The following is a 26502-nucleotide window of genomic DNA, read 5'->3' as shown; positions in this document are numbered from 1 at the left end:
TCCAACAGTTGCTGGTGCCGGATGGTCCAAAAGTAATGAACGGAACAGGGCAATTTATCAAGTGATCCAACCCATTGTCCAGTCCCAGCTTCTGACAGTTGAAGGTTTAGGAACACCCACAGCGTGGGGTTACATCCCTGACTATTTTGGCTAATAGCCATTGAAGGCTCTATTCTCCAGAAATTTATCTAATTCTTTTTTGAACCTGATTCACTATTCTTTCGGCTTTCACAACATCCCCTGATGAGTTCCACATTTGGACTGTGCATTGTATGAAGTACTTCCTTATGTTAGTTTTAAACCTGCTGCCTATTAACTTCGTTGGGTGACCCCTGGTTCTTGTGTTATGCCAAGGGGTAAATAACTTTCTTATTCACTTTCTCAACAACATTTGTGATTTCCTAGACCTCTATTATATCCCCCCCAGACACACACCTCGATACCCAGGCTCAGGGCACCTGCTGGGCAGGCATGCTTGTGAGTAGAACAGCTATGCTTTACTTATGGCAAACCCTTCTGCTTTCCTTCTTAAGTGGGATGGGCTCTTGGAATCCTGCCTGCCAAGCGCTGAGCCCACTCAGCTGCTCTGTGACCTGCACTTCCTGTCCTAAACTCTTGGCTAGTGCTCAGCAGCGGCTCCCTGCCCCAGAGGTGGCTGCACATCATTGCTGGTGTGTGCACTTGATTTAGTTGGGATTGGTCGTACTCTGAGCAGGGGGTTGGACCTCCTGAGGTCCCTTCCAACCCTGATAGTCTAGGATTCACTAGGCCCCATCCTGCTACCATCAAGGTGGGGTTTCCCATTGGCGTCACTGGGCGCCGGAGAGGGCCATGGCTGCGTGAGATGGTCTCTGACCAAGAGGGGAACACTTGGTGGACACCCACAGTGGGTCAGCCCTAGCCGCCTAAACACTAGCGGCGTCCAACTCCGAGAGAGAGAGCAGGGACTGCCGGGAACTGGAGTCCCTTACTCTCCCGAGTCTCCTCCCACAGCTCGACCCGCGAAGGGAGGGAGAACTACGTTTCCCGTGGGGCACCGCGAGAGGGGCAGTACAGGGACGGGCACGCAGCAGCGCCGGCCGGAGTCGGAGGCGGGCGGGGTGCGGGCCCAGGAGCGCGCGTGCCGGGATGGTGCCGCTGGCTCTGGGTGGGCATGGCCTGGAACGCGGCTGCGGCGACTGTTGGGGGCGGGGCCGGAGAAGGGGCGGGGCTCCGGCTGGTGTTGATAGTGCTCGGCTCGCGGAGCGCGCAGCGGAGGGACCGTTACCCTGAGGCGACGCAGCCTGGCGGCGGGAGGGCGCGTGAGGCCCGGTGACTGCACTGGGTGGGGTCTGTCCTCGCGCCCGCACAACCAAAGCTGTGCAGCCCAGAGGCATCCAGGGTTAGAGGGCAGGTGGGACAAAACCTCTTACTGGTCAAGGTCAACTCCCAAAGTGTTTCAGTACTACAGTACGTTTCCGAGTATACTGTCAAGTTTTATGATAAAACGAAAGTATTTATCAGAATAAATGACTAAATAGTATTATATGATGTAGCGTCTTTCAGCTTCTTAGGGTTGACTGGCTTGCAGAACCTTAAGCAAGCAAAAATGTGGTAATCTGCAAGGAGTCTTTCAATTTTCATGAAATGAAATTCTCTTTTAGCTCAAAAGTAAAACCCTCTTCTTTGGTACACCTGCCATTTGGCCAGTATTGGCTCTGTCCCGGCAACCAGTTCAAATAGGAAAAATGAATCTAAACTAGATGAAATTCCTTTTTGGTGCACCAGCATTATTGGTGTTGGCACACTTTCGAGGGGAACTAGCTGTTGCTGCACCGTCAGCTGAGAGAACTCGCGCACTGTGGCATTCGTCTTTTTGTGCATTTAAACTAAACGTTACATTATTCTCTACCGTTCAGGGCTTATTTCCCATTGGTTGAACAGTCTAATGAAGGATCATTCGTTTTGACTGGAGAAAAATGTTAGGCTATTATTTTAATCCTCTCTACAGCGTTTCTCTCAAGTGTAGCAGAAGCCGAGCCGTGCCAGGCAGTGCTAGCTCTAGCCACTGGCTGACCTTTGTGTGGTAAATGTCAGCGGTGCTCACTCCATCTTTCAGATTCCAGTTGCCTTTTTTTAACCTGTGCTTAGGACACTGCCTTAAGCTACTCTGAAGAACCGCTTCTCTAGTCTAAGCCATATTGTACCCAGTGTATATGTACAGTTGGGCTGTCTGATTATCACAAGACTTAATTGTGTTTCTAGCTGTGTATTAATTGTATTGCAGATCAATCTGCATTGTTGGTGAGTCAGTTTTGAGTCTTGGGTTGTGTCTACACTACAAATGCTGCAGTGGCGCAGCTGTGCTGCTGTATTACTGTAGTGTAGACATTTACTACAGCGATGGGAAAACCCCTTCCATTGCAGTAGTAATGAGTACCCTCCAGTACCTCTTGAGAAGTGGTAGTTAGGTTGATGGAAGAATTTTTCCATCAACCTAGCAGTGTCTGCACCATGACTAAGGTTGGCTTAACTATGTCTCCTTGGGTGTGAATTTTTCACCCCCCCTAAGCAATATAGCTAGATTGACTGACTGAAGTTTTAGGTAAACCAGACCTTGGTTACAGCTTTCATAGACTGATATATTTCCAAGGCCAGAATGGACCACTGTAATCCTCTAATCTGACCTCCTGTATAATACAGACCATGGAACTTCCCCAAAATAATTTCTAGTGCAGATCTTTTAGAAAAACATCCAATTGTGATTTTAAAATCATCAGTGATGGAGAATCCACCACAATCCTTAGTAAGTTGTTCCAGTGGTTAACTGCTCCAGCCGTTAAAAGGTATGCCTTATTTCCAGTCTGTATTTATCGATCTTCAACTTCTAGCCCAGGGGTAGGCAACCTATTGCAAGTGTGCCAAAGGCGGAACGCGAGCTGATTTTCAGTGGCACTCACACTGCCCTGGTCCTTGCCACCGGTCCGGGGGGGCTCTGCTTCTTAATTTAATTTTAAATGAAGCTTCTTAAACATCTTAAAAACCTTATTTACTTTACATACAACAGTAGTTTAGTTATGTATTCTAGACTTTTAGAAAGAGACCTTCTAAAATCGTTAAAATGTATTACTGGCACACGAAACCTTAAATTAGAGTGAATAAATGAAGACTTGGCACACCACTTCTGAAAGGCTGCCGACCCCTGTTCTAGCCATTGGATCATGTTATACCTTTCTCTGATAGATTGAGGAGCCCTCTATTAAATATTTATTCCCTATGTAGATTCTTGGTGTCTAATCAAGTCTCTGAACCCTCTCCAGTGTATCAACATCCTTCTTGAATCGCGGGCATCAGAACTGGACACCGTATTCCAGGACTGGTTGCACTGTTGCCAGCTATAGAGATAAAATAACCTCTCTACTCCTACTTGAGATTCCCCTGTTTGTGCATCCCAGGATTGCATTAGCTCTTTTGGAAACAGCATCACAGTGGGGACTCATGTTCAGCTGACTGAAAAATGATTTGGAGGTTGTGGTGGACAATCACTGCTTCCCAGGATAGAATTCCCCATTCTGTAAGTTTTTGGCTCACTTCCCCCCCCCGTTTCTAGATGTACACATTTATATTTAGCCATATTAAAAACACTGTTTGCTTGCACCCAGTTTACCAAGCAATCCAGATCACTCTGTATCAGTGACCTGTCCTCTTCATTGTTTACCATCTGCACATTTTCAGTGACTATTGTTTTCTTCCAGCTTGAGAGAAATAACTATCAAAAATTACACCACCACATCGAGTTCAGGATGTTCACTGCTCAACTGTGTTGAAAGGGCTTCATGACTCCATGCTCTCATTACAAGATGCCTGGAAGGAACTTTCATTTCTGTCTCTTGAAGTGGTTCTCCTCTGTATTTGAGGGCTAAAAAGCTTTGCAAGGTGCCTCATAAAATAGAAGGATCCTTACAACACTGTATAAACTAAGAAGTCTGAACAGTGCTATAAAAGTAAGACGACCAGTTTTCTACTTTAAGTATTTTATAATCTAAGGGTCTGATGATCTGTAGTTTTGTTTGGGTAAATGCTAGACTCCAGGGGGTAGAACCTTTTCTAGGTAGTACCATACAAATTGGTGGTGCTATAGTCAATGTAACTTTATAAACTATTAAACCGGATATAATTAGTAATCGCAAACTAGGCGTTCCCCAGTGCGATGTGAGGCACCACTTCTGAGTGGATGTTTAGCAATAGTAAGGGCCACTGTGGTGGCATGGCTCCTGTAGTGAGCTCTAGGAGGCAGTGCACAGGTACTGAGCCTCCTTGCTACCATTCATAAAATGTGTCGTTTAAAGGACTGAGCCCCATTCCAGACTCTCAGGGAGGACAGTCCTGCCCTCTCCTTGCCCTGGCATATGAGTAGGTGAAAACTGGAAGTACAAACTCAGTTTCCTATAGCTTATGGAGGTTATTCTCATGTATGGGGCAATTCTGCCCTAAGTAAATGGGCAGGTGTCCTTTTCAGAGTCTCATCTTCTTCCTCCACAGAGCTGCTTCCTGTGTTGTCACTATATCCACGTTTACAACAGTAGGAAACAGAATTTTGAACAGTTAATTTAAATAATGTTTTCAACCTTCTTTCTGCCCTGACTCTCCATATCCTGTTAATCCAAGGACTCTCTGGGTGAGAATGCTCTGTGATCATTTTGTCCTTCAACTTTCCCTTCAGCATATTTCTCTAAATACTTCACTTTTTTCAGATAGCTTTGTCCCCTGCTGATGTAAAAGAGGGAGTAGTACCAAGGGATATGGCAGCAGATTTTGCCGCTTGCTGCCGCTGAATGAGTTTTGTGGGACAGGGCTCTTAATACATACACATGAACATGTTGGGGGGGGGGCCCGTCCTCCTCCTCCAGCAAAAGATGTGGGGGAGGAGGAGTGCTTGAGCATCATATCCTTTGCCTCTTTGATCATCTGCCTCAACGCTGTCCTTATGCTGAGTTTCTGAATGGATGGGGCACCTCAAACAGCCCTGACTGTCCCTTGTTACCTGCAGTGTTGTTTGCAGAGGGTTGGAGAAGCAAGATTTAAAAAATATTCCCCCTCCCAACCTACTTTCTGAAATAACTAAAATAATAAACTACAAGCAAGCACACTTCCATACTTCAAGCAAAAGGCCCCCCTGAAGTAGACTTCTGGCCATCCTGCCAACATATTCTATACAGTATCTCATTTCATAGAACAGAACGTGTCACTGGACTTTTAAATACAGTAGAACCTCAAAGATACGAACACCAGAGTTACGGACTGACCGGGCAACCGGACACCAAGTGAAGCCGTAAGTAACCAATCAGGCAGCAGCAGAGGACCCCTCCTCCCCCGCTTCAAAAAAAAAAAGCAAATACTGTACTGTACCTGTATTACATCTTAAAGGTAGGCACATCTGGGCCATCTGTCTCCACCCCACTCCCACGCCCACGCACGGGGCAGCCACTTACAGCAAGACACTGGGGTTGCCAGTCCAAGGCAGCAGGTGCAGCGCTGGGTCTGCATTGCTTTCACCCCACCTCCTGCCGGGAGGGGGATGGGCTGTTTTCAGACACACCTCTGTAGATAGGGGGACAAGCTTGCAAACTCCTGCAGGGGCTGTGTAGGGAGCAGCTCAGCTGCTGCTGAAGCATGGCCTGGAGTGTCAGCTGCTGGATCCGGAGCTTTATTCCGAGTTACAAACATTTCAAAGTTCCGGACAACCTCCATTCCCACGGTGTCGGTAACGCAGAGGTTCTACTGTAGGGATTCGAGCAAGTTGAGGGTTTCCATAGCATCTGCGCCCCACCCCCCCATCACATACCTTTCTATACCCAAAACACTTGCAGAGACTCCTCCATGTATCAAATTAAGATTCAGCCTTCAAGAACGTTCAACTCTCCTTTCAAGGGACTTGTCCACTGATCCCAGTGTGGGGGCCACAGTGGATGGACAGCCAGAGGAGGCAAAGAATTCTTACCAGTGATCAGTGAAATAATGAGAGCTTAGATTGCCTAGCTTAATGTCATCAGGGGAGGATAGGGGAGGGCCACTATAGTTCATTTAAACTGGCCAATGTAATTGCAACATTCAAATTTAGCAAAGTGAATTTTCAAGTTAAGACTGGATTTTTCCGCCTACCTACCTGAATTTAAAAAACCCACAGACGCTGATATCATCAGAATTTTCTAGTTTTGACTGGACCTTCTCCACTCTGTGCTAACTGGCTATTTGTTCCAATGCTTCCCCTCCCCCCGTTTTCATCTCAGCCTTATACCGGCCTTTCTTGGCCTTCACTTCTCCCCTGCAACGCACATACACCATTTGTCCTTTAAAGTTATTCTATGCACAAGGTAAATATGGATGGCCCCATTTTCAGAGCTGCTACTTCAATGGGAGCTGCAGGTGCTTGGAACACCTTTAAAAACTTACGCCAAGAAGTTACTTCCTCGGTGAACCTTGATGTAAAATTTGGGCCCCTTTAACAGACTTTTAAAGAACGTCAATAAGGCATTCTGAATACACTTCAGCTGAAAAACTAGCTGCCCTATTTCCTTGACATTTCCCAAGACTTTCTTAAAGATTTCTCCCCACCTACTGAGGTTTGGCATCAAAGACACTGAAGAAATACCATGGTTGGTGAATAGGGAAATTTCTTTGGGGTTGCCCCTTTCTCTCTCTCTCCCCTCACCCCCAAGAGAAGAGTTTATCAGTCACTTCTCCCCACAAGGTCATATGCTCTACAAGATCATCAGGATCTTGTCCATGGTAGATTTCCTCTAGGTCACTAGGATATAGCAGGTTTCAGAGTAGCAGCCGTGTTAGTCTGTATCCGCAAAAAGAACAGGAGTACTTGTGGCACCTTAGAGACTAACAAATTTATTTGAGCATAAGCTTTCGTGGGCTACAACCCACTTCATGGGATATAGCAGTATCTGAATTGGCATCTGTCCACTTCAGGGATAGTCCTTCAGTACACGTTCTCTGGAATTCTTAATCAGGATCAGTGTGCTTACAGTACATTTGGTACAGTCAAAATACATGTCTGGAAGGAGGTGAGGATTGGACAGTTTCAGCTTTGTTATCTATGTCAGACAAACTAAGAGAAGACAGAGTCACATTCATCCCCATCGTGGTATCTTGGACAGACTGCAGATAAAGTATTACATACACAGTGAAGGAAACAGGTGAATAAAATGGGTTAAAAGGAAAAAATAGGAAGGAGCCATGGTCAAAACAAAAAGAGCTCAATGAACACTACTAGAAGGGCAGTTCCAGTGCTGTGAAAGGGTGGAAGTCAGACTGGAAGTGATCCAAGTACAGTAGGTTATTTTGGGAGAAGTGGCTGGATAAAAATAACGGATGTGCTTCAGAGCCACCTATACTGAAGGTTCTACAAAGACGGTGTGAGTATCAGGAAATGCAGTACCGCACATCTATTTCTGATTTTTGGACAACAGGGTTAAATCCATCTCAGTTGTAAGTACACTGAAATCAGTAGGGCTGGTCCAAGGATGAATTCACACCAAGGAGCTTCTGGGCTTACCCCTGAATTCCATGAATAATGTTACATCAGTATTGGATTTCACCTGCCAACAGTAGTCTCACCCTCTTTACCACCACCTTTCAGGATACCAGATAAATCACCAGAGACCAGAGAGTACTGAACTGTCAGGGCTCAGCATAGGCTATATGCATCCGATGAAGTGGGCTGTAGTCCACGAAAGCTTATGCTCTAATACATTTGTTAGTCTCTAAGGTGCCACAAGTACTCCTGTTCCTTTACCAGAGGGATTTTTAGGATCTCAGCAAAACCTAAACATTGCTATATTGAGAACCCTGAAGTGAAATTAACAATGAAAGGGAAATTGGTTTCACTGATTGTCACTGAAAGAGCTGAAGGAAATGAAAAAGGAAGTTGCATAAAGACTTAAAAAGCAAATAAGATACTTAATTTTTTTTTAGCTTTTTCTAGTATTTTCACCTGTTAGAAATAATACACAGTTTAAGATGATGAAACTAAAGTATCTCAACTCCTACATATACTTCAAATTACTCTAGTCAGCTTGATACCTCCATCTCTTCCTTATTCTGTTTAAGCTAAATTATTCTACTCTTTTTAGTTTCTCCTTGGATACAAGATCTTTGTAGACCTTTTCTATTTCCGTTAGAAGATGTCCTCAGAGATAAAGTGCTATTTAGTTCTCAACATCAATTCTTCGAGTGCTTGCTCATATCCATTCCATTAGGTGTGTGCGCGCCGCGTGCACGATCGTCGGAAGATTTTCTACCCTAGCAACACCGGCGGGTCGGCTGTGGAGCCCCCTAGAGTGGCGCCTTCATGGCGCTGAATATATACCCCAGCCGACCCGGCGCCCCCTCAGTTCCTTCTTACCGCCCCTGACGGTCGTTGGAACTGTGGAGCGCTGCTTAGCTGTTCTCCACTCTCCCTAGCTTAGTTTGTTGTATCACAGTGATAGTTATAGTTATAGTTCTAGTGTTTATAGTTAAATAGTTAAATAGTTTAAAAGTTGTTTTAGTTGTGCTAAGTAGTTCAGGGGATTAAGGGGGTCGTCTCCTCCTTTCTCCCCCGGCCGCGGGGCCGGGCTCATGCCCAACGCTCCCGGCTTCAAGCAGTGCGCCTCCTGCGCTAAGCCTATGCCCACGAGCGACCCGCACGACTCCTGTCTGAAGTGCCTGGGAGAGTCCCATCAAACAGATAAGTGCAAGATCTGTAAGGCCTTCAGACCAAGGACCAAGAAGGAGCGGGACTTTCGGCTCCGGCAACTCCTGATGGAGGCGGCACTTAGTCCGGACGCTCCATCTACAAGTCAGGCCCCGGCACCTAGCACCTCGGTGCGCAGTGCCCCGGCGGCACCGGCTATGATGACCACGCGAGTGGCGTCAGACAAGCCTCCTCGGCACCGGACCTCGTCGGCACCGCAACAAGTGCCTCGGCGCCGGTCATTATCCCCGGGGCATAAAAAAGCCCATAAGACGAGGACATCCGTGCCGAAGACGCCGGCTCCCCCAGTGCCGGGGGTAGAGCCGCGTCCGCCGGTGGAGCACCGGAAACAGGTGCCTCCAGCACCGTCGACTCCGGCGCCGAGGCCGTTGAGCCCGGTGCAGATAGCGTCTCCACCGAGACCGGCGGTGATACAGTGCCTCCCGTCGACTCCAGAGACTTTCGCGGCGGCGAGAGACTTAATAGCTCTCACGGAGCCAGCACCGCCTCAACCACCGGCACCGACTGCACCGTTGACTCGCCCGGTCCAGTCGAGGGGGAAACCTGCCTTGATGCGCCCTCCATCGCAAGGGCTGGAACCTCGGCACCGATCCAGGTCCCGAAGCAGGTCCCCACGCCGCTCGCAGTCCCGGCACCGAATATCGCCTCGGCACCGGTCGTACTCGCGGCCAAGATCTTCTTCGCGGCACCGCTCTACGTCTCGGCACCGATATGATCGTCGGCACCGATCAACGTCGAGACGTAGTTCTCGGCACCGCTACGGTCGACGCTCGACGTCGAGAGGCCGCTCCCGGCACCGGGCATACTCCAGGTCCTCGTCGAGGTCCAGATCCGGCTCCCGGCACCGACGAGGTCATCGGCACCGATCGCGGTCCCGGCACCGTTCGCCGGCACCGCGCAGAGATAGATCATCTCCGGACCGGTACCGTGCGGCACCACAGCACACGGGGATCGTTTCATCTCTCTCGGCACCGCCATGGCCATCAAGATCGGTGTCTCGCTCCTCGGAGGACCTGTCGAGATCGGCATACCCCCCTCAAGGGCAAGCCGAGGAACGGAACTTGGGCCATTGGCAGGAGTTGGCAGAGGACCACTCCCAGGGACCATCTCACTGGTCATTTTGGACCCCGTGGGCGTACCACCAGGAGCAAGGGGCTCCAATACCATCGACCTCTCGCTCGGGTCACTCGGTTAGAAGGGCCCCAGAATCCACCATCTCTCGACCTCCGCCAGGGGGCATGGAGGCTTCCGTGTCCACGCCACCTGACACCATAGACCCGAGTACAGGTGATGCTCCGGCCCAAGAGCAGGGGGATCAGGACCCCCCCTTGGATCCAGTACCACCGGAGGCGTCTTCCTCCTCCTCTCCGGATGAGGCAGTGGCGGGCACTTCATGTACGGGTCCCCCTCCGATAGATCTTCGGGCTCACCAGGATCTCCTGCGTAGGATGGCCCATAATATGGACCTGCAGGCGGAGGAGATAGTGGAAGTACAGGACCCTATCGTGAACATCCTCGGAGCGGATGCCCCATCGAGGGTGGCGCTACCCCTGATCCGCACGATACAAACCAATGCGGATACGATATGGCAAACTCCTGCCTCTATCCCACCCACAGCGAGAGGGGTGGAAAGGAAGTACTTTGTCCCGTCTAAGGACTACGGGTACTTGTATACCCACCCCCAACCGTGTTCACTGGTGGTGGCATCAGTGAACGCACGAGAGCGCCACGGCCAGCAGGCTGCAGCGCCTAAATCAAAGAGGCTAAGCGGCTCGATTTGTTTGGCCGTAAGGTTTACTCAGCCGGAGGGCTGCAACTTAGAGCGGCGAACCAACAGGCGCTATTGAGCCGTTACAATTTTAACTCCTGGAACTCTATGGGGAAGTTTAAGGAGTTGATTCCCCAAGAGTCCAGGGAAGAGTTTGGAGCCATGGTAGAGGAGGGTAAGAAGGTGGCTCGGACCTCCTTGCAGGCCTCCTTGGACATAGCAGACTCAGCTGCGAGGACCCTGGCTTCGGGTATCGCTATGCGGAGGATCTCCTGGCTTCAGGTTTCGGGTTTGCCTCCGGAGCTGCAGCAAACCCTACAGGATCTGCCCTTTGAGGGACATGGATTGTTCTCGGACAAGACGGACTCTCGTCTGCAGAGCCTCAAGGACTCGAGAACAATCATGCGCTCCCTGGGGATGCATGTTGTGGGCCCTCAGCGCAGACCATTTAGGCCGCAGCCTCAGCGCTTCTACCCCCCCCCCCCGCCTCGTCAGAGACAGGACTCGACCCGGAGGCGAGGGCGAGGTGGTAGAAGAAGGTGGGCCGGCCCTCAACCCGGCCAGAACCAGGGGCCACCTAGACCACCTTCAGGCCCCAGGCAGAACTTTTGAAGGTGCGGTCGAGGACGGCGCCCCAGTCATCCCCCAGGATCCAGCCCCCTCCTTTCGGGATCGTCTCTCCCACTTCCACCGTGCTTGGTCCCTTATAACTTCGGACCGTTGGGTCCTCCGCACAGTGGAGAGGGGATACACTATCCAGTTTTCTTCTATCCCCCCCTCCCACCCCCCTTCCCCATCCCTCTTCAGGGACCCTTCTCATGAGCAACTTCTTATACAGGAGGTTTCCACGCTCCTTGCTATGGGGGCCATAGAGGAGGTTCCAGTAGAGTTAAGGGGCAGGGGATTTTATTCCCGTTACTTCCTGATCCCCAAGTCCAAAGGAGGCCTGCGGCCCATCTTGGACTTGCGCGGACTCAACAAATTCGTAGTAAAGTTGAAGTTCCGCATGGTCTCTTTGGGGGCCATTATCCCCTCCCTCGATCCTGGAGACTGGTTGGCCGCCCTCGACATGAAAGACGCATACTTTCACATCTCAATTTACCCACCTCACAGACGCTTCCTGCGATTCGTGGTAAACATGGTGCACTACCAATTTGCAGTCCTTCCCTTCGGCCTATCCTCGGCCCCAAGAGTGTTCACGAAATGTATGGCTGTCGTGGCAGCGTACCTTCGTCGGCAAGGGATACAGGTGTTCCCGTACCTAGACGACTGGCTGGTACGCGGTCGCACCAAAGAGCAAGTTCAAGCTCACGTCCACAGAATAGTGCACACATTCAACGAGTTGGGCATCCTACTCAACAAGGACAAATCCACTCTAGAACCTACCCAGAGAATAGATTTCATCGGCGCAGTTCTAGACTCCAGACGTGCACAAGCCATCCTGCCAGACAACTGCTTTGGCACCATCACGAGCCTCATTCAAGGGCTCCAGGCGTTCCCAACTACCACGGTGAGGTCGTGCCTTACCCTGCTGGGTCACATGGCTTCCTGCACGTACGTAACCAGGCATGCCAGACTTCATAGAATCATAGAATCATAGAATATCAGAGTTGGAAGGGACCTCAAGAGGTCATCTAGTCCAACCCCCTGCTCAAAGCAGGACCAATTCCCAGCTAAATTATCCCAGCCAGGGCTTTGTCAAGCCGGGCCTTAAAAACCTCCAAGGAAGGAGACTCCACCACCTCCCTAGGTAACGCATTCCAGTGTTTCACCACCCTCCTAGTGAAATAGTTTTTCCTGATATCCAACCTGGACCTCCCCCACTGCAACTTGAGACCATTGCTCCTTGTTCTGTCATCTGCCACCACTGAGAACAGCCGAGCTCCATCCTCTTTGGAACCCCCCTTCAGGTAGTTGAAGGCTGCTATCAAATCCCCCCTCATTCTTCTCTTCTGGAGACTAAACAATCCCAGTTCTCTCAGCCTCTCCTCATAAGTCATGTGCTCCAGACCCCTAATCATTTTTGTTGCCCTCCGCTGGACTCTTTCCAATTTTTCCACATCCTTCTTGTAGTGTGGGGACCAAAACTGGACACAGTATTCCAGATGAGGCCTCACCAATGTCGAATAAAGGGGAACGATCACGTTCCTCGATCTGCTGGCAATGCCCCTACTTATACAGCCCAAAATGCCGTTAGCCTTCTTGGCAACAAGAGCACACTGTTGACTCATATCCAGCTTCTCGTCCACTGTGACCCCTAGGTCCTTTTCAGCAGAACTGCTACCTAGCCATTCGGTCCCTAGTCTGTAGCAGTGCATGGGATTCTTCCGTCCTAAGTGCAGGACTCTGCACTTGTCCTTGTTGAACCTCATCAGGTTTTTTTCTGCCCAATCCTCTAATTTGTCTAGGTCCCTCTGTATCCGATCCCTACCCTCTAGTGTATCTACCACGCCTCCTAGTTTAGTGTCATCTGCAAACTTGCTGAGAGTGCAGTCCACACCATCCTCCAGATCATTAATAAAGATATTAAACAAAACCGGCCCCAGGACCGACCCTTGGGGCACTCCACTTGAAACCAGCTGCCAACTAGACATGGAGCCATTGATCACTACCCGTTGAGCCCGACGATCTAGCCAGCTTTCTATCCACCTTACAGTCCATTCATCCAGCCCATACTTCTTTAACTTGGTGGCAAGAATACTGTGGGAAACAGTATCAAAAGCTTTGCTAAAGTCAAGAAATAAGACATCCACTGCTTTCCCCTCATCCACAGAGCCAGTTATCTCATCATAGAAGGCAATTAGGTTAGTCAGGCACGACTTCCCCTTCGTGAATCCATGCTGACTGTTCCTGATCACTTTCCTGTCCTCTAAATGTTTCATAATTGATTCCTTGAGGACCTGCTCCATGATTTTTCCAGGGACTGAGGTGAGGCTGACTGGCCTGTAGTTCCCCGGATCCTCCTTCTTCCCTTTTTTAAAGATGGGCACTACATTAGCCTTTTTCCAGTCATCTGGGACCTCCCCCGATCGCCATGAGTTTTCAAAAATAATGGCTAATGGCTCTGCAATCTCACCCGCCAACTCCTTTAGCACCCTCGGATGCAGCGCATCCGGCCCCATGGACTTGTGCACGTCCAGTTTTTCTAAATAGTCCCGAACCACTTCTTTCTCCACAGAGGGTTGGTCACCTTCTCCCCATGCTGTACTGCCCAGTGCAGCAATCTGGGAGCTGACCTTGTGCGTGAAGACAGAGGCAAAAAAATCATTGAGTACATTAGCTTTTTCCACATCCTCGGTCACTAGGTTGCCTCCCTCATTCGCCCACTCCAGACCTGGGTGTCATCAATATACCGTCCACATCGGGACAGCCTGAACATGGTGGTCACGGTCCCGAACTCGGTCCTGACCTCCCTCACCTGGTGGCTAGATCACAATGTGGTCTGCGAAGGGATGCCATTTCACGCCCCACAACCCTCTCTGCATCTGGTCACAGACGCTTCATCTCTGGGTTGGGGCGCCCATCTCAACGAACACCATACCCAGGGCCTGTGGACTGCACCCCAGTTAGCCCTGCACATCAATGTTCGGGAGCTGATGGTGGTGCGCCTGGCGTGCCAGGCATTTCTCAATCAACTACGTGGCCGTTGTGTGTTAGTTCTCATCGACAACACCACGGCCATGTTTTACATCAACAAGCAAGGAGGAGCACGTTCGTCAGTTCTATGCCAAGAGGCCATTCGCCTGTGGGACTTCTGCATCGCCCACTCAATCCATCTCACGGCATCGTTCCTCCCTGGAGTCCAGAACACTCTAGCGGACCGACTCAGCAGGTCCTTCCAGACACACGAGTGGTCTATCCATCCGGACATCATACATTCCATCTTCCGGAGGTGGGGGTTTCCCCAGATAGACCTGTTTGCATCTCGAGACAACAGGAAGTGCCATGTGTTCTGCTCCCTACAAGGTCGAGCTCCGGGCTCCCTCTCGGATGCGTTTCTCCTTCCCTGGAAAGACCACCTGTTTTATGCCTTCCCTCCGTTTCCTCTGGTCCACAAGGTACTGCTCAAATTGCGCAGAGACCAGGCACAGGTAATTCTGATCGCTCCAGCGTGGCCGAGACAACATTGGTACACCACACTGTTGGAACTCTCGGTTCAGACTCCGATCCCGCTTCCGTTATGTCCGGATCTCATCTCTCAGGACCACGGCCGGTTGCGTCACCCCGACCTGCAATCACTCCACCTCACGGCGTGGCTGCTCCATGGTTCACCCAGGCAGAGCAGCAATGCTCGCTCTCTGTCCAACAGATTCTGCTGAGCAGTAGGAAGCCCTCAACATGCACCACGTACCTGGTCAAGTGGAAGCGGTTCTCCTGTTGGTGCGAACAACGAGCCACGTCCCCGTTGCAGGCACCCATTCCCCTCATTTTGGAATATCTCCTCTCCCTAAAACAGCAGGGGTTGGCGATATCTTCAATTAGAGTTCACCTGGCCGCTATATCGGCCTTTCACCCAGGGGAACTCGCGTCCTCGGTATTCTCTAACCCGATGGTCGTTAGATTCCTCAAGGGCTTAGACCGGATGTACCCACAACAACGTCAGCCCGTCCCGACGTGGGACCTCAACCTGGTTCTCTCCAAGCTCACAGGTCCTCCATTCGAGCCACTGGCCACCTGTTCACTTCTGTACCTATCCTGGAAGACAGCCTTCCTCGTAGCCATCACCTCAGCAAGGCGTGTTTCTGAACTCAGGGCGCTTACATCTGAGCCCCCTTACACAGTTTTTCACAAGGATAAAGTGCAGCTTCGTCCACATCCTGCCTTTCTCCCTAAGGTGGTTTCTCCTTTTCATATCAACCAGGATATATTTCTCCCGGTCTTTCATCCTAAACCACATGCCACTCGCCAGGATCAACGTTTGCATTCCCTGGACGTACGTAGGGCCCTGGCCTTCTATATTGACCGCACAAAGCACTTTAGAAAGACGACGCAACTCTTCGTTGCAGTGGCCGACCGAATGAAAGGCTCACCGGTCTCCTCACAACGCCTATCCTCCTGGATTACGTCTTGCATCCGGACTTGCTATGACCTGGCAGGTGTCTCAGCACCGCACCTCACCGCTCACTCCACGAGGGCCCAAGCTTCCTCGACTGCTTTCCTGGCACATGTTCCGATCCAGGACATTTGTAGAGCGGCGGTTTGGTCATCAGTCCACACATTTGCAGCTCACTATGCACTAGTGCAGCAGTCCAGAGACGATGCTGCTTTCGGATCAGCGGTTTTGCACACAGCAATGTCTCACTCCGACCCCACCACCTAAGTTGGGCTTGGGAGTCACCTAATGGAATGGATATGAGCAAGCACTCGAAGAAGAAAAGACGGTTACTCACCGTTGTAACTGTTGTTCTTCGAGATGTGTTGCTCATATCCATTCCAAACCCGCCCCCCGTCCCCACTGTCGGAGTAGCCGGCAAGAAGGAACTGAGGGGGCGCCGGGTCGGCTGGGGTATATATTCAGCGCCATGAAGGCGCCACTCTAGGGGGCTCCACAGCCGACCCGCCGGTGTTGCTAGGGTAGAAAATCTTCCGACGATCGTGCACGCGGCGCGCACACACCTAATGGAATGGATATGAGCAACACATCTCGAAGAACAACAGTTACAACGGTGAGTAACCGTCTTTTTTAGTTCACTACATCACCTGAATCTACACAGAACAGCAGTTCTTTTAACCAGGGATCCTTATAGACTGTTACATATCATTTAACATTTGTCCTTTTTACCTCAGAAATAATTCAAAGCATCAACATGTTTGCCTAAGTTGACATGGCAGACATCTGTTGACTTGTACACTCCAGTGTGCAATAGACCATAGTAATGCATTTTTCAAGCCTCTCCGCAAGTCTGGCTTAAAGAGCACCAAGGATTCTTCACTAACAAATACTAATAATGTAGCGGTTTTAATTTTTTTGAAGATTTGGTTGCCAGTACATCTTAGGTTCAGTTTTAAGAAACTAATACCAAAGTATTGCCTTACCTTACAGCCTCTTATTTAATTGAACTGCTAATTCCCTATGGCCTTCTTTGCACTTTGAGATGCTTTTGCTATCCCCAAAATACACCTGCAGCGAGTTATGGCTAGGATTTTTGTCCTTCAGCTTTATAATAATCTTCTTTGGCCACTGAAATGCATATGGAGTGATTTCAGAATATTTCTTCTCTTTGCTTTCTGACAATTAGTTGTGCTCAATTTGTCATTGTTGCTTGGAGAAGCGTGCTTTAAAGGTTTTGTAAGGAGAAAGATCTTCTATTAGTTCCACTGTCAGCCTTTAGAAGACAATTTCATCAATGCCCCTATTTTAGTTTTATCTTTAAATGCAACTTTACAACAACAAAAATGAGAAAACTACAGTACAGTTGCACTGCAGCATCTTTTCCAAGTGAAACAGCTCATCTGTCATAATCTTCCGTGTATACACAGCCACCACTACCAGTCCACATCAAGGATCATAGCCACCAACCAAGGCCCGATTCTGCGATAAGCTCAGTGCAAGTGCACCACTATGCTGGCAGAGCCCCCACTGAAATCAATGGGACTGCTCACAGGGGTCTGCACATCCAGAATTACTGCAGTTCCACAAGTCAAACAAGTTTTCGCCACTTGCTGTTCAGATAACAGCTTTGCAGTTTGTCCTGCTTGACACCAGTATAATAATCCCTCTTCTCAGGCACAGAATGACATCCATATTCCCATTATGGAGACTCTCCATTTACCCACCCCCAGAACTTAATATCACATATAGCCAACACTGATAAAGTTAAGATTACTCCACTGAGCATGCTCAAGTAATCAGACATCCATTAGAGCAGGGGTGGGCAATTTTTTTGGCCCGAGGGCCACATCCGGGTATGGAAATCATACGGCAGGCCATGAATGCGCACAAAATTAGGGGTTGGGGTGCAGGAGGGGGTGAGGGCTTCGGCTGGGGGTGCGGGTTCTGGGGTGGGGCTGGGGGTGAGGGTGCAGGAGGATTGGAACTGAGGAATTTGGAGGGTGGGAGAGGGATCAGGGCTGGGGCAGGGGGTTGGGGCACAAGAGGGGATGAGGGGTGCTGGCTCTGGGCAGCGCTTACCTCAAGCAGCTCCCGGAAGCAGTGGCATGTCCTCCCTCTGGCTCCTATGCGGAGGCACAGCCAGGCAGCTCTGCGCGCTACCCTGTCCGCAGGCACTGTCCCTGCAGCTCCCATTGGCTGTGGTTGCTGGCCAGTGGGAGCTGTGGGGGCAGTGTGCAGAGCACCCTGGCTGCCCCTACGCTTAGGAGATGGAGGGGGGACATGCTGCTGCTTCCGGGAGCCGCACGGAGCGGGGCAAGCACCCAACCCCACTCCCCGGCTGGAGCATTGCTCTCCACAACAGGTTCTCAGGCACTATGGTGACAGGGGCCTTATAAGAGGATTATATCAGATCTTCAGTGAAAGAAGCTTGTTTTCATACCACTCGAGAAGCATATTCCGACACTATGTAAAGTCAGCTAATGAAAACACGCAGCCCACCTACTCCCAACTGAGGTTGGGACCCTACAGTGAGCTCCATGTGGGAGATGTTCTGCTCAAAAAAACCCTGCCCTGGGACCCCTTTTTGAGAAGTCTGTACATGCCCAAACTCAATCTTGGGAGAGCAAAGAGAAAATAAAAAGAATTCAGACATGAAAAATGGGACCAAGGAGAGGGGGGGAAATGCTCATAGCAGAATAGGCTAGTGTTTCATTTAGTCAAGTATGTGGCCTACAGATGAGGAGGAGTGAAGACGGGGGGCTGGGAGGGGGGGAGAACAGGATGCTGTTGTACCTTGTAAACTTGAAAGAGCTAATTTCTCAGCAATAGAAATATGAGACGGGATCAACAAAAAAACCTGACAAAAAGAGGAAACTGAGGAAAAAGTAAATGAGCAGAAAAGGAAAGAAATGGAAAACCATGATGGAAACAGAATTTAGATTAGTGAGTTTCCTTTCTACAAATGCCTACGTGTGATGTTATTCTTTGGAAAGCATCCTACAACTCTTAATCTGAGAGGGAAAAAAAGGAAAAGTCAATATTAGCAAGCTAGTGCTATTTAGCCTGGAGTCAAATGGTTTCCTGTTGTTCCTCTTGGGCACTGCAGATTAATGGCTAAAGTGGGTGTTTGTTAGCCACAGGCAGTTGCAGGGACATTAAAAACCTAAAATGATAACAGTCCAAAAGGCTGAGGGTTGTGTATTAATTAGGCTCCAAAAACTGGTTTTAAAATGGAGACAGCAAGTATCTGTTTACAATGACAATGCTATGGGATGAAAGCTTCGCAGAAGTAAATTAATCATGTATGTGCAAGGCATGTTTTGCTTTGGCATTTGGCCAAAGGAAAGCTATCATAATTAAGGAGTTTAAAAGCAAAAACAAGAGAACCATATATATAAAGATTCTAATTTAAAAAATCTAATTCACTATATTGGTTTTTGATAAGGATATCATACTACATAGCTGCAATAGCAAAAAATCTTATCAAAATATTTTCCCATTAAAATTTAGTATTTAAAAAACCTGTTTCTAATGTTCTTCTATCTAGCATCATTTCAGGAGACAAGAACCAAAAATCCTGCACATTTTCCCTTCATGCTTTGTTCAAATACATTCATTCAATGAGATGTTTGTTGAATAAGGTCTGGTGTTTGGATTTTATGATGTTGCACTTTGGGCTGCAGTTGCATGAGAATTCTGGAAATCAGGCACTAGCACAAAGTGAAACTGACCTAAAAGCAAGTGTAAAACCAAGCGATTTTGACACTTTATTCCCACTGTCTACAATTAAAAGTGTAAACTTCATAAATTAGATGTTTTAAAAATTCATTATTAATCTTAGGTATTTAGTAACACCGGTCAGGAAGCTTTTTAAAAAGCAAACAATTTTTAACCTGACAATGTACCTAGGAATTACTTTGTGGAAGTTTTGTCCTGTGTTATACAGGAGGTCAGATTAGATGATCACAATGGTCCCATCTGGTTTAGAATTGATGAATCTCTACAAGAAAAATTAGCAGCCAGATAATCCACAATATTGGATCCTGACTACATTCTAGAATTAAATTTTAGTGTTTTGTGAAAACTGGAATAGTTGTGCAGCCCTTTTGGTGCCTCATTCGATTTTTCAAATAGCATGCTACAACTCCAATCTCCATGTTTAATGTTGAAAGAATGACGTACGGCTACGTTTACATGTTCGTTTTCTAGATTCAGAAAGTCAAGACAAATAAAAAAGTTACAATGGCCTCACATAATTCAGTGTAAATATATCTTAGGAACATGGATAATTACCAGTATATTGTTTTTAAACTCCTTTAATGTCAATACAAGGTATTCTTCACTTCTTGTCCCAAGCAGCTGTGCATGTGCTATTAAGCAGTTGCTAGGTTTCAGGTGACTACATTCAGTACTAGCCAAAATATTCTCTTTACAAAGAGTTCTTACAATCAATGACATTTATAAGAGCTTCGATATCCTAAAACGAGCCAAATCCTACAAAAGCTTATCACATGTATGCAATTTTGGCTTCAGCAGGAGACAGGTCTTTGCAGAATCAAGCCTAACAATGGAACTCTCATATCAAAACAAATTAATAAGTCATCTAGTCTGTTAGCAGGGACAACAGCCAATACTCAATGCTTCAGATGAAAGCATTCCAACGCCATAATGCATCTAATTACGTAATACCATTGGATACTCTGGCTCATTGACTCCAGCTGGTGGTGAGCTTGTGCCATGAAGTATTATAGCCTTTATTTTTTTTAGGCTAGACAGTAAGTGTAAATGCTATCCCTATTTATATAGATGCCTAATCCTTGTTAGTATTTATTCTACGGCAGCGTATTACTTTAGGTAAGTTACACCTTGCATGAAAAATATGTTTGCCTATTTACGTTTTTTGCCTTTTTCATATTGAATGCCCCCCCTCAGAACCTGTCAAATCACCACAAAGAGTTTCTTATGTTGTCCTTCTACATTAGGACCAGATTAATTCTCTCTGGGATTTATCTGAAAAGAGAAACCATTGAAGTGTTCGCTTCGCCACGTAAAGCAATGCATTCAGTAATTTATCTGCCAATCAATGCATTTATTGCCAGTCATCAACATTCCCCTTAATATCTTCTTATAGGCTGCATTATGTGCTAAACAGATTACAAGAGAACATAGTGTTTACTCCCATCTGTGATTCCAGGATCTTCATAGGCCACATTCCTCCCCCCATATATTTTTCAAATGACTGCTCTCACCCTTCTCCCTTGTTGCATGAGAGCTCAGCTCATCACCACCTGAGCAGTCGGACAACCTCATAAAAGGAGCATCAGTTACTGGGCCAGGGAGAAGGAGAACTGGAATGAGATGTCACCAGACCAGATCTGACACTTATTGGCAAAAAACAAGAGAGATGAGGAGGATAAACACATTACCAAGGGCAAAGCCAACTAATGCCAAATTAATGTGTCCTCAGAGGGAACAAAGACACCCACACCCATACCGAGTGGTCATGTTTGTTTGTTTTTTAAATGTCTCAAGACAGCAGTATCCAGTGGTGACTAAAATACACTTTAAGGAACAGCAAAGTGCACCTTAGTGGGATAAAATCTGCAAAGGGTGGGGGAATGGATCCTTCCATCGGAGAGCTATCGGCCAATGCTGGGATAACCAGTGATCTGAGAACACGGCATGATGCCCTTTTGCGCAATCCAGTCACTCCAAAAGGCAGACACGCTGTGTCTAGCGCATAATAACTCTACCCCCTGCGGGCGGTCATACTCGGGTCTCATTCCGGGTGGCTGGGTTTAGTGCAGGGCTGGGGGGTGGGGGGAATCTGTGGCTTTTGATTTACAGGGGGTCAGATGAGAGGATCTGGTGCTGCCTTCTGGCATGAAGCCCCCCCCCAACTCCCAGCCCCGCGCACACACCCCCGGCAGCCCCCCGCCCCCCCCAGACACGCACACACCCCCGGCAGCCCCCCGCCTCCCCCCAGACACGCACACACCCCCGGCAGCCCGCCACACGCGCACCCCCCGGCTCACCCCGGCCGCTCCTGGGCAGGGCACACGCACGCAGACCCCCCGCCCGTCGGGTCCCCACCTTGTCCCAGCTGAGCCATTGCCCGACCGCCCAGTCGCCTCAGGGTCACGGTCCCTCCGCTGCGCGCGCCGCGAGCCGAGCACTAGCAACACCACCAGCCGCAGCCCCGCCCCCTCGCCGGCCCCGCCCCCAACAGTCGCCGCAGCCGCGTTCCAGGCCACGCCCACCCAGAGCCAGCGGCACCATCCCGGCACGCACGCTCCTGGCCCCGCGCCCCGCCCACCTCCGACTCCGGCCGGCGCTGCTGCGTGCCCGTCCCTGTACTACTGCCCCTCTCGCGGTGCCCCACGGGAAACGTAGTTCTCCCTCCCTTCGCGGGTCGAGCTGTGGGAGGAGACTCGGGAGAGTAACGGACTCCAGTTCCCGGCAGTCCCTGCTCTCTCTCTCGGAGTTGGACGCCGCCAGTGTTTAGGTGGCTAGGGCTGACCCACTGTGGGTGTCCACCAAGTGTTCCCCTCTTGGTCAGAGACCATCTCACGCAGCCATGGCCCTCTCCGGCGCCCAGTGACGCCAATGGGAAACCCCACCTTGATGGCAGCAGGATGGGGCCTAGTGAATCCTAGACTATCAGGGTTGGAAGGGACCTCAGGAGGTCCAACCCCCTGCTCAGAGTACGACCAATCCCAACTAAATCAAGTGCACACACCAGCAATGATGTGCAGCCACCTCTGGGGCAGGGAGCCGCTGCTGAGCACTAGCCAAGAGTTTAGGACAGGAAGTGCAGGTCACAGAGCAGCTGAGTGGGCTCAGCGCTTGGCAGGCAGGATTCCAAGAGCCCATCCCACTTAAGAAGGAAAGCAGAAGGGTTTGCCATAAGTAAAGCATAGCTATTCTTCTCATAAGCATGCCTGCCCAGCAGGTGCCCTGAGCCTGGGTATCGAGGTCTGTGTCTAGGGGGGGACATAATAGAGGTCTAGGAAATCACAAATGATGTTGAGAAGGTGAATAGGAAACTTATTTACCCCTTGGCATAACACAAGAACCAGGGGTCACCCAATTAAGTTAATAGGCAGCAGGTTTAAAACTAACATAAGGAAGTACTTCATACAATGCACAGTCCAAATGTGGAACTCATCAGGGGAGGTTGTGAAAGCCAAAAGAATAGTGAATCAGGTTCAAAAAAGAATTAGATAAATTTCTGGAGAATAGAGCCTTCAATGGCTATTAGCCAAAATAGTCAGGGATGTAACCCCACGCTGTGGGTGTTCCTAAACCTTCAACTGTCAGAAGCTGGGACTGGACAATGGGTTGGCTCACTTGATAAATTGCCCTGTTCTGTTCATTACTTTTGGACCATCCGGCACCAGCAACTGTTGGAAGACAGGATACAGGACCATGGGTGTGACCCAATAGGTCATTCTTATGTCCAGAAAAGCCACATCTATGAGCAAAGAAAATCTATCTATTAATGGAGATTCTCTATGTCTTAGTAAGGAGGAGAGGATGGAAGATGATAAAATACAGGTAGGATCTGATGAGAAACAGTCAATTAAAAAAGAGTCCCATTCAATGACATCATGTAATGGCAGACAGCTAAAAAATGACAGTTTTTTTAAAGTCCTTATATACAAATGCTAGAAGTCTAAATAATCAGATGGGTGAACTAGAGTGCCTCGTGCATGAGGTTAGTGATATAACAGGCATCACAGAAACTTGGTGGAATAAGGATAATCAATGGGACACAGTAATGTCAGGATACAAAATATATCAGAAGGACAGAACAGGTCGTGCTGGTTAGGGTGTGGCACTATATATGAAAGGAAGCAGAGTCAAATGAAGTAAAAAAAAAAAATGAACCAAACAGTCCCATAGAATCTCTTTTGGATAGAAATTCCATGCTCCAACAATAAGAATATAGCAGTAGGGATATATTACTGACCACCTGACCAGGATGGTGATCGTGACTGAAATGCTCAGGGAGATTAGAGAGGCTATAAAAATAAAAAAAACTCAATAATAATGGGGAATTTCAACTATCCCATATTGACTGGGTAGATGTCACCTCAGGACTGGATGCAGAGAGAAAGTTTCTTGACACTTTAAATGACTGCTTCTTGGAGCAGCTAGTCCTGGCACCCAGAAGTGGAGAGGCAATTCTTGATTTAGTCCTAAGTGGAGCACAGGACCTGGTCCAAGAGGTGAATATAGCTGGACCTCTTGGTAATAGTGACCATAATATAATTAAATGTAACATCCCTTTGGCGGGGAAAATACCACAGCATCCCAACACGGTAGCATTTAATTTCAGAAAAGGGCACTACACAAAAATGAAGAAGTTAAACAGAAATTAAAAGGTGCAGGGCCAAAAGTGAAATCACTGCAAGCTGCATGGAAACATTTTAAAGACACCATAATAGAGGCTCAATTTAAATGTATGCCCCAAATTAAAAAACATACTAAGAGAACCAAAAAAGTTCCACCGTGGCTAAACAACAAAGTAAAAGAAGCAGTGAGAGGCAACAAGACATCCTTTAAAAAGTGGAAGTTAAATCCTAGTGAGAAAAATAGAAAGACGCATAAACTCTGTCAAGTGAAGTGTCAAAATATAATTAGGAAGCCAAAAAAGAATTTAAAGAACAGCTAGACAAAGACTCAAAAGGTAATAGTGTGACGGGTTGGATCACAGAAACCCCCTTGGGAGCTGCCACCCGATGTGCAAAGACTACCCCTGCTCCTGTTTTCCCTGCCAGCTCAGGACTCCAGCACCCTGTCTTGCTGAGCCAGACACTCCTGTTTGGCTCCAGACACAGATCCAGGGTCTGAATCACTTGTCCCAAAGCTGCAAGTTTACCTGAAAACAGCTCACAGTAGTGTGCTTGTCTTTGGCACTCAGATGCCCAACTCCCAGTGGGGTCTAAACCCAGATAAATCCGTTTTACCCTGCATAAAGCTTATGCAGGGCAAACTCATAAATTGTTCGCCCTCTATAACACTGATAGAGAGATATGCACAGCTGTTTGCTCCCCCAGGTATTAATACATACTCTGAGTAAATTACTAAATAAAAAGTGATTTTATTAAATACAGACAGTAGGATTTAAGTGGTTCAAAGTAGTAACAGACAGAACAAAGTAAGTCACCAAGCAAAATAAAATAAAATGCGCAAATCTATGCCTAATCAAACTAAATACAGATAATCTCACCCTCAGAGATGCTTCAGTAAGTTTTTCTCAGACTGGACATCTTCCAGGCCTGGGCACAATTCTTTCCCCTGGTACAGCTCTGGTTGCAGCTCAGGTGGTAGCTAGGGGATTCTTCATGATGGCTCCTCTCTCTCTCTGTTCTCTTCCCCCCTTTATATATCTTTTGCATAAGGCGGGAACTCTTTGTCTCTCTGGTTTTCCACCCCCCCTCACTGGAAAAGCACCAGGTTAAAGATGGATTTCAGTTCAGGTGACATGATCACATGTCACTGCAAGACTTCATTACTCACTTGCCAGCACACACATATACAGGAAGACTCACAGGTAAATACAGCCATCTGCAGACAATGGGAGTCATCAAGATTTCAAACCATCATTAATGGTCCACACTTTACACAATTACAATAGGCCCTCAGAGTTACATTTTATATTTCTAGTTTTAGATACAAGAGTGGTACATTTATACAAATTAGATGATCATACTCAGTAGATTATAAGCTTTGTAATGATACCTTACAAGAGACCTTTTGCATGAGGCATATCCCAGTTACGTTACATTCACTTATTACCGTATTTTCTCTAAAACTATCTCAGTTACATTATATTGACTTATTATCAAGTTTTTATAAAACCATATAGACTGCACAACGTCACAAATAGCAAAAAAAAAAAATTTTTTTTTAAGTACATCAAAAGCAGGAAGCCTGCTAAACAACCAGTGAGGCCACTGGACGATCGAGGTGCTAAAGGAGCACTCAAGGACGATAAGGCCATTGCGGAGAAACTAAATGAATTCTTTGCATCGGTCTTCACGGCTGAGGATGTGAGGGAGATTCCCAATCCTGAGCCATTCTTTTTAGGTGACAAATCTGAGGAACTGTCCCAGATTGAGGTGTCATTAGAGGAGGTTTTGGAACAAATTGATAAATTAAACAGTAATAAGTCACCAGGACCAGATGGGATTCACCCAAGAGTTCTGAAGGAACTCAAATGTGAATTTTCAGAACTACTAACTGTAGTCTGCAACCTAGCATTTAAATCAGCTTCTGTACCAGATGACTGGAGGATAGCTAATGGACGCCAATTTTTAAAAAGGGCTTCAGAGGTGATCCCGGCAATTAGAGGCCAGGAAGCCTGACTTCAGTACTTGGCAAACTGGTTGAAACTCTAGTAAAGAACAGAATTGTCAGACACACAGATGAACATAATTTGTTGGGGAAGAGTCAACATGATTTTGGAGTCTTTCCAGTTACTTCAATGGGCTTTGAATCAGGCCCTCCAGGGCTCTTACAGAGTAATTTACTACTTAATGTAGTAAATGAATGTGACAGATGTAGTAGAAGGTGGCATAATTGGGCTCTTTGTGAGGATAGGAGATGATGAAAGCCCTGATATGAGCAGAAAATGATACACAAGGAAAATACATATGAAACAGAAATAAAATAAGAATAATGGGCCACATCTTCAGCTTCAATGGAGCAGCACTGATCTGAAGGTATGAGTCATAATCTCCGAGGCAGGAGCATGCCTTTTTTGCAGGTGTTTGTACATTGTCTGGTACATTGAGGGGGCTACTAGACATGTCATGCCAGACATACCCATATACCTGAGTGTTGTGCCTTTCCAGCCACACACAGCAGCTGTAAACTGGTTTAACCAGCCACTTGAGGGTTCTCCATGTGTAGGGGAACACTTGGGTC

General features: G+C 48.0%; 1 protein-coding gene across 1 annotated transcript in view; it reads right to left on the bottom strand.

Moving 5' to 3' along the window:
- LOC128822985 (zinc finger protein 3-like) overlaps positions 1–21737 on the bottom strand; it is a 120290-nt gene extending 98553 nt beyond the window's left edge. The window contains exon 1 of the mRNA XM_054004927.1: positions 21661–21737. Within this exon, the coding sequence (XP_053860902.1) occupies positions 21661–21679 (19 nt within the window). The 5' untranslated portion in view covers positions 21680–21737. The remainder of the gene's footprint in view (positions 1–21660) is intronic.
- Between the last annotated feature and the right edge of the window lie 4765 nt (positions 21738–26502).

This window comes from Malaclemys terrapin, chromosome 15 (genome assembly GCF_027887155.1).
Source record: "Malaclemys terrapin pileata isolate rMalTer1 chromosome 15, rMalTer1.hap1, whole genome shotgun sequence".
Lineage (NCBI taxonomy): Eukaryota > Metazoa > Chordata > Testudines > Emydidae > Malaclemys > Malaclemys terrapin.
Note: the sequence above shows the minus strand (reverse complement) of the source record. Positions and strands in the feature narration are given on the sequence as shown.